Raw genomic sequence first — 15,000 nt, 5'->3', positions numbered from 1 at the left:
ACATCATGCGTTCGTGTCCATAGGTACCTCGTTTCGCAAAAGAGTTGCCTATTATTTCCACGCGTTCCTAAAGACTATTACACAGTCGCCATTGAGGTGCGCGAATCTTCTCCTCGCCCACCCACCCTTCCCACCCCCCCCCCCCCCCCCCACCCTCGTCCTCCACGCCTCCATCTTAATTCTCTTACCTCGAAACTCAAGGGAAAAAAGTGTAGGCTTGAAATTTTCTGCAACAATCCCGCAAATTTATTACTTTCAGATCTTAAAGTTTAATGAAATTCACTGTTAAAATGTTTTGAAATAAAAGTGCTGCAGTTTATGTTGGGAGGTTCGTAACGGTGCACAATCCTTTGTTTTTCGTTCATGAATTATGACTAAAGGAATTTATACAACGTGTGAAAGAAATAATATTGAACGTTATGAACCGTCAAGTTCCCAAAAAGATAACAGGAGCATTATAAGAAAAAAAAATTGACAGGCTTCATTTGTTCCACTTAACTGACTATGGTACAAGTATGTAAAGCATGCTTGCAATATGTGTCGAGTCACAAGTATGTAAAAAAGAAAGAGAAAGGAGGACTATACAAAAACAACAAACAAACAAACAACAAAAGCTACTTAGACGGAAGAGGGTTTTCTTGTTAGACATTTTATCTGCAGCGGTCTCCCAATTCTGGTCTCGAAGTTATATGACAGCAGTTTCTAGAAGATAACCACGGGTATGTCCGTATGAGCATGCAAGGTTTAACCGGGAGGAGAAGTCATTTAACGATGTATTACTTGAACACTAATTTAGTCAAGTTCGTGTTGTAGACACCAAGCATCACCAATTTAAACGGACCCTTTAGAGGGTACAGCATTGAATACATGGAAGCAGAGAAACCTTCCTCGAAAGTCAATGTCAGTGGATCAACCCCCAGTCACACTTTACAGAACCTGAAGAAATGGACAGTATATTTCATTAAAATCGCAGTCAGTAATGGCGACTTTCTTGGTCCACCGGGTCCTGAAAAGCAAGCTCGGACGCTAGAAGATGGTTTGTATACTCCTTGACTTTAGCTTGTTTTCTAGAAGTATCTTTTTTTTCCCCTTATTACTTCCAGAACAAGAAACGAAAAACTAACAAAAGGGGAGCAATTGACTTTCACCTCTGTCTCTCCCCTTTTTCTTTCATTTAGCCCCCAGCAAACCACTGAATCTATCGTTCACCTTCCAAAAGCCAAGTGAAATAGCGATGCCGAGAATGACGGTCCACTGGCATCAACCTGCTGAACAAAATGGTATCATCAGGAAATATAGATTAGTTTTGACCCATACCTTTGATGGAAGACAGACTACCATTACAAGTGAAACAGATAATCAGACCTTTAGCTACAGTCTAGATGTTTTCGGTGGAACACAGTACAGTGTTGAGATTTGGGCAGAAACTATTAAACCTGGGCCAACGCTAACTGGAACTAAACAAGTGCCAGAATACAGTAAGTATCTGCTTTTCAGTTTCCTGCTCTCAGTGCTGTTGTATCAGCGGTCCTTTGAAAAGATGATGTGTGTAAACGGAATTCGTAAGGGAAATGATAAGCACTGAGAAGCTATACAGCTCTGAGATGCAAGTCCTAGAAATGAAAGAGAGATACTCCTTTTGCTTAAAAAGCCCTATAACGCCTGCAAACAGGAAACAAAAGAAGGGGAAGATTCCCAAACCCATTTTGAAGTACTTCTGCCAATGAGCATCGTGTTCAGTGAAATCTATGGTGTGTATTGAATATGTGGTTACATTTTTTAATCCTCCACTTCAATCTCGAATAGTTACTTGTCATTTACAATTTTTGGTCATCGCAAGTTTGTATTCTTACCAATTGCTTCTTTTTTCATTCTTTTTGCAGAACCAAGCGCGCCACCTCAAAACATAACCTCTGAAAAGATGAACGAAACAACTTACAAAATAAGTTGGAATCTTCTTCCCAGAGACAAGACCAATGGTAGAGTGATCGCATATGAAGTGAATCAGACAACGCTTTCTGTCACATGCACTTCAAGATCCGCGTCCACTCCGTCAGTTCTACAAAACACAACAGACGCATTTATCGTTTTAACTGGTCTCTCATCGTGTTCTGTTTACAAAGTTGAAGTGCGTGCCTACACTTCTGCTGGTCCAGGAGTCTTTGGTAGACTTACTCGTAACATCGCGACTTCAGGTATTTCAATGTAGTCATAAATCGACTTAAAACGGACACGAAAGGGGCAGAGCCGAGTGTGCGCGTTATAGAGGTGTCCCGTCAGAGATAGATAAAGTTTTGCATCTTTGAGAAGAACTGTCCAAATAGAGAGGTGTTAGGATTAGGTATGATCTCCAAGGAAAACTGAGCCGCTTCTTTGACGGAACTAATATTAAGCTATACAGGGAAAACTTTCCGTTCCAAAGAAAGAAAAATGCATAACGGAGTATTAGGTATCGTCGAAAATGTTCTTTGCCGGAAGGGAGAGATGTAATTAACTCGTTCTCATATATTGCAAGTGTGTCCATCCCTTACAATCATTGCAAATGGTCATACATCGATTGTTGTAGTTCCTGGTGAACCAACTGACGTGAAGACGGAAAATCCTGGTAAACGGAACATAACCTTGCAGTGGGGTAAACCGAAACTACACGGGGATGCTGTACGGCGTTACAAGGTAACCTTTGACTTTCTTTATAAAGAATATTTATAGTGTTCTCAAGTGATGACGTCATAAAATCAAATTTTTGAAATTATGGCATTTGTTGGGATATTTGGACAGAACATCTGAAAGTCCTAATATTAAGGCCTTGCCTTTTATTCTGAGATAGAACCTTTTTTTGCGTGTTTTTTCATGTAATCCTCGAATAAACACCAAATTCTTCTGACTGCGAGCGGCGTTTAATTGAGTGAATAGTGGTAACTGTGAGACCGACTACACACTTCGCCCCAGTCCTCTGACACTGGATCATGTGCAATGTATTTATGTATACTTAAAGTTCACAGGGCACCGGACGAATTTTCGATCCCGCCTCATGTAAGGAAATCCAGGATAGTTTTGGATTCTGGATTCAACGCTGTGGATTCCGGATTCTAGGTACTGGATTCCAGTCTTTGTCAGTAGAACTTGGATTCTGGATTCCTTGAGATGTAATCCGGGTTCCAAAAACCCAGGAAATCCGGATTCCCTTGTATGGGGCGATTCGACCAGTTGTAAAATCGTGCGTTTAGATGATCTATTCATACGAAACCACCTTAACGGAGCGAAAATCCTTACGCCTCGCCATTCAAAGTTCCGTGTGAAAAAGCGAAAATATTGAACGCTCCCGTGTGAACGAAGAGTCCGGTCAAATTTTTCGGTCGGTCGAAAATTCGTTGCCATGTCGACGTAGCCTTATAGACAACCATATAATTACGTAACAGTTGTTGATGTATACCGCAGATAATCTATAAAGGTACAAAGGATTATTATCCAGAATTTAAACCGCAAACTGGAATTCAAGAAACAGAGTCACCGACGTTAACAATGACAATCACCAATCTGGTCCCTCGTACAAAGTATGCTTTTGTTGTGACGGCTGAAACCTACTGTGGGTACGGAGGTAACAGTTCTATCGCGCAGGGAAGCACAGAAGTGGATGGTAAGTTATTACCGTCTGTGTGAAGGTTTCTTTGTTCAATTATGATATCCCCTAAAATTACCTACCAAGGGAAATTGCGTTTGTGTTGAAAGTTGAAGGCAAAGAAACCCACCAGTGATAACACTGAATGAAAAAATAAGTCAAAAACAAAACAAACATACAGAGAGAAAAATCAGGATAATTTTCTGTCGCGGAAAACATAATAAAAATATATATATATTATTAGCATTATTAATAGAGAGGATGAGAGGGGAGGGGGTGATCCCACTAAACAAATATTCGATAATTGGAGGAGCATCAACCGTTACAAAATACACCCAGCCACCTAAAGAGATTAAAAGGAAAAGAAAACATCGATGAGCAGGAACGATAGCCCATAATTATTCCCAGAATCTTTCCAGACAGAAAATAGAGTGTTTTCACTCACGTGGCTAGCATCTATGCAAATTTACTGAAATAAACAAAGCGTTTGCATAAGAAAAGAGTTCAATTCCCAGAGGATTGGTTTGGGACACCAACATGGCCGCCGTTTCATTGTTTTGGGACACCAATATGGCCGCCGTGACGTCATGTGAAAACACTCTATAGAACCAATGCAATAGAATAGCATCAGAGTAGCACCATAGCAATTCGAATTTCCGGTTTCCCCGTTTTTATACTAATACATGAGAAATTTCTGCAATTTGATTGGCTTAGAGCAGTGTTATTTCAGCTTAATTTGAAATACCTACACGTGAAAATTACAAACCTTCTAGGGGAAGTAGTATAAACAATTAATAGCATGATTTGTACGTGATATTTGGCATAAATACCACTCTTGATATTTCAAAATTGTCTCAAATTTCACTCGCCTAACGGCACGTGCAATTACGTATAACAATTTTAAAATATCACTTGTGGTATTTATGCCAAATATCACTACAAATCATGCTATTACCTATACAAATTGATAAGCTACAAAGTCTCCTGTTTGCAGTGTTATTTATTTCTCGGCTTACAGCTCCTGTGGCGCCTGTAAACCATGACGTCCCAGTAATCGAAACAAAAGAAACATCTGTGAATGTCAAAGTTTGGCATGCGTTACAAACCAATGGTCCAATCAGGTATGAGTCATCTTATTTACCCTTATAAGACTCCCACTGACCGCGTTATGAACGTTAAAGCAATATTATTTGTCACTCTACCGTTCGGTCAATAATTTTGATGTTCCTCGCTTAAAAGTTCATTTTAACTTTGATTGTGCACAGACTTATAGCTTTTTGTAAACTGATAATTTATGATCAGTTAGAAGTACATAAGCGTTCTTAAAGTGTCTTTCTATTTTTTTCTGTTATTGGCAGCGATTATCAAGTTTTGGTGCATAAAGTGAATGATTGGTGTGACGAGGTGTCTGACTGGGAGGCACTTGAATCAGATGTGTATATTGCTGCACAAATTCGCGCTGATTCTGTGAATCCATCCATGGTTTTTGTTGTGGGAGATGGTAAAACCAAAGACGGTTATGAGAACAAGCAACTGTCAGATGGTCAAAAATACAAGATATATTCCAGAGGATTGGGTCTCCGCGCAACCAAGGTAACCGCCTAATTAAAAGATTGGCTGATTTAAGGTACTGTAAAACGGGCAAAAAACATGTACACCCGATTTTTTATCGATTTATAAAATCTGAAGTCACCAAATGAGGTTGATGAGGGCGACTAGAGGTGCCCGCAATCCTAATCTCCAGGTTGTTATTACGCATGCGTGGCACCTTTACAGCCAGCATTGGACGGTATTTTTCCTCTTTTTCAGAAACGTTCTGTGGATAAAAACTACCTGCTTGGTAAAGCAAGTCTAATTGCCAAAGTTCAAATAGAGAGAGGTAAGATTCTCAGTGTTTTTAATTTTGTGTTGAGATAGACTTTCTTTAACACTGTTTAAAATGTAACTTTCATTTATCCGACTGAATCCGAAACAGGAAAAGGTTCAGGGGCACCCAACAAGAATATAGTTTAAAACCACTCAAACATAGCATTTTTGAACGTATTTTAGTATTTTAGTATTCTAGTGATCCGAAAATTATAAGGGTCAGAAAAAAGCCAGAAAAAAGGCTCCCGAAAATTCTAGGTGACCTTTTTAGGACAAAAATCCGTTAAAAATAGGCAATTATACCATTTTTTAGATGTTCAAAAATCCTAGGAGAGGCAGGCAAGCAAAACATTTTACAACAAATGTTCCGAAAATTCTAGATCTCAAATCGTCTTCCGAACAGATATTTTCCAAAAATTGAAGTTGGGTCCCTCTGAAGGTTAAGCATATTTTATTTTCCTTTTGTCGCATTTCATTTCATTTCTGTTACGTAAAATTAAAAGCCAGTAGTCCCGCTTCGATAACTATAAGGTAACTATACGACAATACCGAAAACCGGAAGTTATTTTGAGTTGCGTAAGGGTGCAGCGATCACAAAATGATGAAATGCAGGTTGAAAGAACAATGGCACCAAAAATAGTTTCTGCTAAACACAGAAATAGCCCGAGAACCCCTCTTAATTCAATCAATCACCCAGGGACCACGGAAATCTGTAAGTAATGACGAGGTTTCCTATGGTGTGACCGGCCACTTAAGTGAAACGTCTTCAACAGTACTTTCAGATGGAACAATGAACTTTTCATTACTGCTGACAGGACCATACATGTAGTTGACAGACAAACCGAATGACAAACTGTAATTGGCTTATTGACTTCAGACTACCCGACTACCCGACTGTGACAAAGTACCTGAACTGAATATCTGAACTATAACTCACGTTCAGCTACCGACAGAATGACTGATGGACCAAACTGTGTGCTTGATCCACCTTAAGAGAGAGAATGTCGAATCAGCTGAATTCCTCCCCTTCAGAATGACTGACTGACTCACTGGAATGTTCTTTAACTCAATTCCTGTTCAACCCTGCAGTTCACGAATCTAATGATGCAAACAGACAGGGAGGTGACAAAACTTCAAACACAGGTTTGTTCCAAAGCTGATTTTAATAGTTTCCCTCCCAATATTAATTGTCCACGGCCAAGTGAACCATCGAACTCAAAGACCGTTTATTTTAGCAGCTGAGTTATTTGAAACATCAAAACAAGGGAAGACAAAAAGTCTTCTGACTCTGCTTTAAAGTCAGGTTCAAAAGAAAGGGGGGGAATGGGCAGTTACGTCCCTCCCGTTCAGCTTTCATGTTGTCGGGTTAAAGCTTTTAGCTACAGGGTCAAGCTGCGCTACCTCCCTGCGTACCCCATGGTGCCGTTTTTAATAGTAGATAATTTTGGAATATCTATTCATTAAAAGCAACAACCAAGTTCCCAAAATCCTCTTCTTCCGTCCCTTAAGGCCAGGCGTTGTTAACCTATAAATCGATAGTAATCGATATCAATCATCGATGAATATCGATTTTCGCCTATTGAGGCACTGACCGGAACTTTAACATTTCAGCATTTGTAATATCATCCATCGTATTAGCAGTTGCATTGATCATATCCCTTGGAGTGAACATTTACCAATGGCGTTCTCGGGGAATTTCCAAAACAGGCGAAAAGTATTCTGCCGAGGAATTCCAAGTGAAAGCTCACCAAAATAAAGAGGGTTTGTAGCGATTTTGTGAATAATGAGTGGCACTTTTAGGTTGTTTACAATTATGGTATCGGGCATGGGTACTGGGTACTAAGTAATATTAATAACCAGGCCCCAGGTGAAATATCTCAAATAGTAAAATGAGAATAATTATAAAATAAATTTACTCACTTTTAACCTCGTTATAGCCATGTTCATGCAAAAGCTAAGGACTTCCGCATCTACAGAGACGTCGCTGCTAAGGAAAACGTCTTTACCACAAAGGAAGAGAAAAAAAAAAGAATTACCCTTGTTCTGACTAACTAGTGCCGGAAAAAATTCACAGGCATAAAATGAATCCGTTAATAAATAAATTACTAAAAAATAATAATTTTTTTTTGTTATGTCTTATGCCTGTGGGTTTGTTTTTTAATGACGATACAACTCCCCCATCCCCTAAAAATATAACACAAAAACAAAAAACAAAACAAAAAAACAGACTTACATCGTTGAGATATCCAATCTTCCTTTTTTACTGCTCAATTCTGATTAGATTCCATGCAACCATTTTCAATCTTAGGCGATGCAGAAGTCCCGTCTCCTAAAGTGGAATCATTTTATATGGAGCTGCAGCCTACTCAAATCCAGCAAACGACAAGAGATTCAGAATATGGATCTCTAATGAAGAACCCGGAAGGAGATAGTGATGATGCTAAAACGAAACAAGGTTATGCTAATGCCGCCTTCCATCGGCTCCCTAAACCGCGGGAAAACGAAGTATATCAAAATATATAAAGGGATGGAAATGAAATACGTGAAAATTACAAATACATTGACAGCTTTGTGCGCGAGAAAGATGCAGCAGAAACACGGTTTGTTCGAATTCTCCTCGAAGCATATACAGCACTAGTTATTCACTGAGAAACAGTGATTTTGATATTCCTACTTTTAACACTATAATAAACTAAGGAAAACATTCTCTTAGATATCAAGGACCTCATATATGGTCGAAACTCGATAATAAATTGAAAGTCTCCTGGAATACTGAATCTTTAAAAAAGAGCACTAGGAAAACAGACCTAGCGTCACTCTTAAACAACAACAATAGCTGCTGTAACCTTTGCAATTCTTAGAGACTACCTTTTATATACCTATTGTTTTATTCTACAATTTATACATGCTACATATGTTAATTGCATATATATTTTTTATTATTATTTCTCATTTGTAAATAATTTTAATTTTGTGTGTGTGTGTGTGTGTGTGTGTCCCCAATTAGTTGTGAAAACTAAATACATTGACACATTAATAAAGCTTTTACTTACTTACTACAAAGTTTTTACTTACTTACAAGTAGCCTGCTTGTTTCGACTAAACTTCCGGTAACTCCAGTAGACTTGGAGCGTTTCCAATGAACTCCAACACGGACGAGTTTCCTTAAGGGTTAATTGTACGTTCTGTTTACTTTCACGACTAGACTTCTAGTTACTCTAGTGGAATCCAGTTTTTGACCACTGGAATACAGTTGAGTGTATTGGACATGACTGCCTCGTTCAGAAACTTAACTCGTTTATTCCCCTTCTCAAAGGGTACATCTAAGGCATGAATGATAACCGGGACCAATGAAGTATCGACTGAAGCTGTATATAAATTTTAGTGTCTGCGCTGTTGTAATCAATAGGGCGGAATAACAGGATCGAGGTTTCATAAAAATAAGGTAACAGAATTGACCTTTTAAAAACTGTTAGAGGTAAAATATTGGTAATTATAAAACAAAAGAGTTGAAACGTCAGATTTTCGGTTAAGTTAGTTCGAAGAGCGAAACGGGATCCTTTTTTTATTTCTTTGTTTGATTTGGTCATTGGTTTTACAAGAAAAACAGCCTCGATCTTAAAACTGAATATACTAACTTTCACTGAAGACAAACGACTTACTTAAATGGAACATTTTATTACATGCATATAAAACGTCTAGTTGCCGTTGCTTTTGCTTTTTTGGTTTTGTTGTTGGAATTTTATAGCAGATTACAAGCACACAAAGTGGTGAGCATGACGGACAACAGCTGTAATTAAATAAACTCAGTTTTATCAGTGTTATCGTTTGTTTCTAACTGAGACTTGCGGAGCCTTTGTTTGTTTCCTGCGGTCAGTGTGGATAAACTCCCACAGTTGTTTCGCACTGGCAGTGTTCCCCAAGATACTCGCTAGTTTCTCCTCTGATAACTGACACAACTCTTGAATGTTTGTCACGTTTTTCATAATAAATCTGAAAAGAAGGCAGAAGTTAACGAATGGTCAGTTCTCTCGAGCGACACAACGATGATGTTTATAGCTACCAGAATGGAAGGAATGGAGAGCGAGCGAAACGAGAGGCAAGCTGGGGAGAGACGCCTTACTCGCTCGCTCGTAACATGCTCGCTTACGCGTCAATTGTGAAGGACTGCTACTAATCTCAAAACGTGATATTCCATCTCATGCTGGCGGTTTAGACTTCTCAGAAGCCAGTATGTGATTCTCTGTTTCTTTGCTAACTGCCTTGAAATAACCTAGGTACCAAGTTCCTGTCTGGCTTCTTTCCAGGCTTTCTCGATCATTCAATTCGCTTGTAACCACGTGGCCCGAAACGCATAGGCCGCGCTGGATAATGAGGCCTAGGGACTAGGGACAAACCAAAGCAGTAACGGAGAATCCATTTGATGTGAAGATAAAGAATAATGCTACAAAAGAAGTTGTCATGTTATGAGTCTGTACCTGTAGTTCTTGAAGTTAATGCCAGGAAGTTTCAGAATAAAGTCCTTGACAATAGAAGAGAAAATGACATGCGGGTAAGTGGTGATAGCTTTTCTGGCGCCACTTGTTTAAAAGGTAGATAATGCTATCCACCAAATGAATCTCTATCCAATGGAAAACGCAGTTGCTTTTCCTAATACTTGTCCTCTGTATAGCGCAATACTACTTCATGAGTAACAGACAAACGCTAAACCAACTTACAATCAAACCATATAGGGATTTTAAGCAAACGTCATGATCATTATACCTTTCTGCGAATTTGCCCACCTACCCCTCCTCTAAGTTAATATTTTGCCCTTAGTGAGAAGTACGTGTTAACGTTGACTTTGGGGAGGGGTAGGTGGGGATCATTCGGACGGATGCAATCACCAAATGATTTAATACAAAAGATTGAAAAGACAATGAATAAAACCCACACTGACAACGGTTTCCACAACACCAAGAAGTCGCCAATCCATCCCCCCCGCTCCTCCCTCAAAGAATTTTTCGTAGGTATCCCGGATGTAACATACGTCCAAAGAGAAATTTAAGACGTTACTGTACCTGTGGCCCCATGATGTATGTGAAGTCTCAAGTAGCTGAAGTAGCGTCTGATCCTATCGACATGGCTGTGCTAGGATCAGGTTCAGGATAATTTGCCTGTGAATCAATAAAAAAATATCGTGAATATAGCTGCCGTAAGGCGACTTCTTTTACCGATCAGCGCTAACAATAGACGCGCAACTTTATTCCGATTTGAGTCCTCGAGGATTACAGCAATAAGTAAGATGGTAGACTATTGACCCTAAAGACTCGACTGACATTAGGTCCGATGTACCGTAAATTTGTCGTATTTGATGTGTTGTGTTGTGGTAAAAACTGAAATACAAGGTGAAAATAAAGCTTCACGGAAATACTGCGAGCGCAAAAGAAATACAGCAACGCACTTACATTCTTTTGGCGCAAAACTTCTGCCACAAAAGAGATGCTCCTGACAGGAAACTACTACTTAGTGCCCTTGAAGAAGCAACGTTGAAATAGAAGCTGAACTGAAAATGCTAGAAGGCGATTTAAGTTAAAAACAAAAAATGCAAATAAGAGCTAGGCGCACGTGGGATTCCTAGGGGAGTTATTTTACAGCTAAATGGTTCTTTAGGGCGTTAGATGTACAATAGTGAGTATGTCTGATTTTAACAGTCCTTTAATCAGAGAAAACAGCTGACACCTCGCAGCGTCATGACTGGTTTCCCCGCGAAATGACGTCTGACGAACAACTGAAAAACTTACATACTGATTACGTGTCTCTACCCAGATCTGGGTAGTGTTTCTAATTGGCCGAAGCAAATTTTCCTCGCGATACGACCAACAGGAAGCAATATTTAGCCAGATCTACATTTATCTCCACCTTCTCCTCATTTCTATTATTATAGGAGGTGGTGGAGGAGGAGGAGGATGAGGAGGAGAAGGTGGAGGGGAAACTAAAAATGAGGAGGAGGGAATTCAAGAATGAGGAGGAAAAATAATAAAATTGTGGAGGAAGGAATAAAAAAAGTAAGGAGGGAAACGTGGCAAAAAAAGATAGCTTGCTTTCTTTGACTATTCTAATAGATTTCTTTCAAATCCCTGTATATTTGACTCTTTTTGTTTTAAAATGTATCTCGTGTCTGAATTTATCGCTAGCAATTATTAGTCCGGTGTTTAATCAATTGATCCTTGTTAAGTTACTTGTTTTATAATAATACGTCAAGATGCTCCCCTGAGGTTTTTCCTGTAGAGCTAATTTTGTATTCAACTTTGGGCTTGTGAACTCGCATAATTACCTGACTAACGGCGCGTGAAACGTAGACTTCAATAGTTTTTCATTTCCTCGAGATAGAACGAAGAAAACAGTTCTGTAATAGTCAGACAAAATTAAGATTGAGACTTTTCAGCTGCACTTTGTGTATATGTGCGTGTGTTTTGTTTATATGTCTGAGTTTTAGCGCTAAATAAGATATAGGAAGCCGTTTCTCGCGTTGCTTGGTGATCGCTTCTCTTATTCCTATTTTCCCTTTAATAGACGGTCTGAAAACCGAGCTCAAGTTACTTCACCGGGAAGCCGAGGCAAACCAGAAAGACACTTAGGGAATCCACTTTTTGCGAGGAAATTCACCAACGAGTCTTATCTTTGACCCTAGTATACTACTCATAATAACTTAAAAGACTGATGATGAAAAGCGCAAACTTTTTATCGAAATAGAATTATCGTACATTTTGAAAGGATCAGAATAGCAACATGAAAAATCCTTTCACATAGCTTTTATAAATACCTGATAGATAACCTAAGTCTCCTACGAGCGGTAATAATTAATCGTTTTCAGCTTTTTTTAATAAAGGCCCGCATAAAAAAGAAAAAAGTATCAAAACCATTGCTAAAAAAGATTACCTGAGAAGAAGTTAAGCTCGTGTCTGTTGACGTAAGACACAACCATTAAGCCAAAACTTTAATTCGCAATTTTTTTTTTTTTTTGGCATTTAAATCAGCTCTCGCCTTGTCCTCGATATCACCTATCCATGAATATCTTTTGCACGACAGCTTTAAAGTTACGATAACATACCCATAAAGACATTGTATAAAGAAAATATTCCTCCTGATATAAAGTAAAAACATTCCTTTTTATATGAACACACTGAAAAATCAACGTCAACAGAACTTTCATCTTTGGTAGTCATTTTGGCCACGTGTATGATCTTTCCGCGAATGACGTCATTCATTGAAAATTCAAGATGGCGCCAAGAGTTATTAAAAGCGTGTATAGACAGCCGCTCTATAATCGGAGGAAAATCTTAAAAAGACAGTGCGCAAATTGTACTTTGTATTGCTGTTTTTTGCTTAAGATAACACATGAATGACAAGCAAATTATCTTATATTTCTTCGTGGCAATTTGTCTTTTGGGACAACGGAAGGTATCTGGTAAGTTTACAGCCAAAATATATCGATGCTATGCATGTTTACGTCCTGAAGCATAGTTTGACACCATGCAAGTCAAACAGCGAAGTATTTATTTTCATCCAATTTGCGATGAATATCTTTCATAAAGCCATCATTGAACCTCCCATTTTCCCATCTCTACCGACTTCTTACCGAATCGTGATCAGTTTTGTCTAGTATTGCTCTTCAGCTAAAAAGCATTTTTGGTCGCATCACAATGGCGAAATAGTAACTTTCATTTATCACGCATTGCGGAAATGAGACTTCAGGCAATGGTAGAACTTTATTTGTACTTAAAAAATAAAGAAAGGCACATCTTTGAAGAAAATTCCTTAAAGGGATCACTAAGAAATGTGACTTGGAAAGCAAACACAGCCACCACTGTTAAAAGGATGGTATGTACACGGAAATAGTTTAAGGGGTGACGAATGGTCTTTGCGAGCATTCGCGAACATTTCGAGCACTGCGATTTTTTTGCGAGCCCGAGCAGAGATAAAAAATTTGCTTTCCGAGCAGCGAGCAGTTTAGAGAGTACAACTCGCGAGCAGCGAGCACTTCTTATATTTTCCGCTTGCAGCAATCCATATGGAAATCCTTTTCCATATGGGGTTTTCATTTAGAGCGCACCAAGTTCTTTAAAGCAAGTTTGAGTGACAACTTCTCCTCATTTTTATTGTTTTCCCTCCAACTTCTCCTTATTTCTATTGTTATAGGAGGTGGAGGAGGAGGAAGTGGATGAGGAAAAGAAGGTGGAGGGAAAACAATAAAAATGAGGAGGAGGAGGAGGGAAAACAATAGAGGTGATGAGGAGGGAATTCAAGAATGAGGAGCGAAAATAATAAAATTGTGGAGGAGGGAATAAAATAAATTGAGAAGGGAAACGTGGTAAAAAAAGATAGCTTTCTTTCTTTGACTATTTTAATAGATTTCTTTCAAATCGCTGTGTATTTGACTCTTTGTTTTAAACGGTATCTCGTGTCTGGTTTTATTGCTAGCAATTATTAGTCGCGTGTTTAATCAATTGATCCTTGTTAAGTTTTTTGTTTTATAATAATACGTAAAGATGCTCCCTTGAGGTTTTTCCTGTAGAACTAATTTGTATTCAACTTTGGGCTTGTGAACTCGCATAATTACCTGACTAACGGCGCGTGAAACGTTGAGACTTCAATAGTTTTTCATTTCCTCGAGATAGAACGAAGAAAACAGTTCTGTAATAGTCAGACAAAATTGAAATTGAGAGTTTTCAGCTCCACTTTGTGTATATGTGCGTGTGTTTTGTTTATATATCCGTGTGTTTTGTTTATATATCCGAGTTTCAGAGCTAAATTAGAAGACGTAAACTTAATTGAAATAAAGACTTTTCAACTCCACTTTCTGTATGTCTTTTGTTTATATGTCTGAGTTTAAGCGCTAAATAAGATATAGGAAGCCGTTTCTCGCGTTGCTAGGTAATCGCTTCTCTTATTCCTATTTTCCCTTTAATAGACGGTATGAAAACCGAGCTCAAGTTACTTCACCGGCAAGCCGAGGCAAGCCTATTGTGCCTATTGTAGTATTCGCTCATTAGTAAACCTATACCGAATTAGTATGCAGAAAGACATTTATACATATTAATAAAGGGAATCCACTTTTTGCGAGGGAATCCACCAACGAGGCTATCTTAGACCCTAGTATACTATTAATAATAACATAAAAAAAAACTGATGATGAAACGCACAAACTTTCTATCGAAATAGAATTATCGTACATTTTGAAAGGATCAGAATAGCAACATCAAAAATCCTTTCAATTAGCTTATATAAACACCTGATAGATAATCTAAGTCTCCTACGAGCGGTAATAATTTATCGCTTTCAGCTTTTTTAATAAAGGCCCGCATAAAAAAGGAAAAGATATCAAAACCATTGCTAAAAAATATTACCTGGGAAGAAGTTAAGCTCGTGCCTGTTGACGTAAGACACGACGATTAAGCCAAAACTTTAATTCGCATTTGTTATTGTTTTTGTTTCTTTTTTTTTGCATTTAAATCAGCTCTAGTTTGTCCTCG

General features: G+C 38.5%; 2 protein-coding genes across 2 annotated transcripts in view; both read left to right on the top strand.

Annotated features, from left to right (window-relative positions):
* Nucleotides 1-5,559, top strand: part of LOC140921717 (tyrosine-protein phosphatase Lar-like) — a 7,609-nt gene extending 2,050 nt beyond the window's left edge. The window contains exons 5-12 of the mRNA XM_073371729.1: nucleotides 814-1,036; nucleotides 1,179-1,478; nucleotides 1,884-2,195; nucleotides 2,567-2,673; nucleotides 3,439-3,637; nucleotides 4,638-4,740; nucleotides 4,978-5,212; nucleotides 5,429-5,559. Coding sequence (XP_073227830.1) covers nucleotides 814-1,036; nucleotides 1,179-1,478; nucleotides 1,884-2,195; nucleotides 2,567-2,673; nucleotides 3,439-3,637; nucleotides 4,638-4,740; nucleotides 4,978-5,212; nucleotides 5,429-5,536 — 1,587 coding nt within the window. The 3' untranslated portion in view covers nucleotides 5,537-5,559. The remainder of the gene's footprint in view (nucleotides 1-813; nucleotides 1,037-1,178; nucleotides 1,479-1,883; nucleotides 2,196-2,566; nucleotides 2,674-3,438; nucleotides 3,638-4,637; nucleotides 4,741-4,977; nucleotides 5,213-5,428) is intronic.
* The window catches only part of LOC140921861 (uncharacterized), a 175,558-nt gene that overhangs the window by 83,783 nt on the left and 76,775 nt on the right, over nucleotides 1-15,000 (top strand). The gene's annotated exons all lie outside the window — the stretch shown is intronic.

The sequence above is a fragment of the Porites lutea genome, chromosome 12 (genome assembly GCF_958299795.1).
Source record: "Porites lutea chromosome 12, jaPorLute2.1, whole genome shotgun sequence".
Lineage (NCBI taxonomy): Eukaryota > Metazoa > Cnidaria > Anthozoa > Scleractinia > Poritidae > Porites > Porites lutea.
Note: the sequence above shows the minus strand (reverse complement) of the source record. Positions and strands in the feature narration are given on the sequence as shown.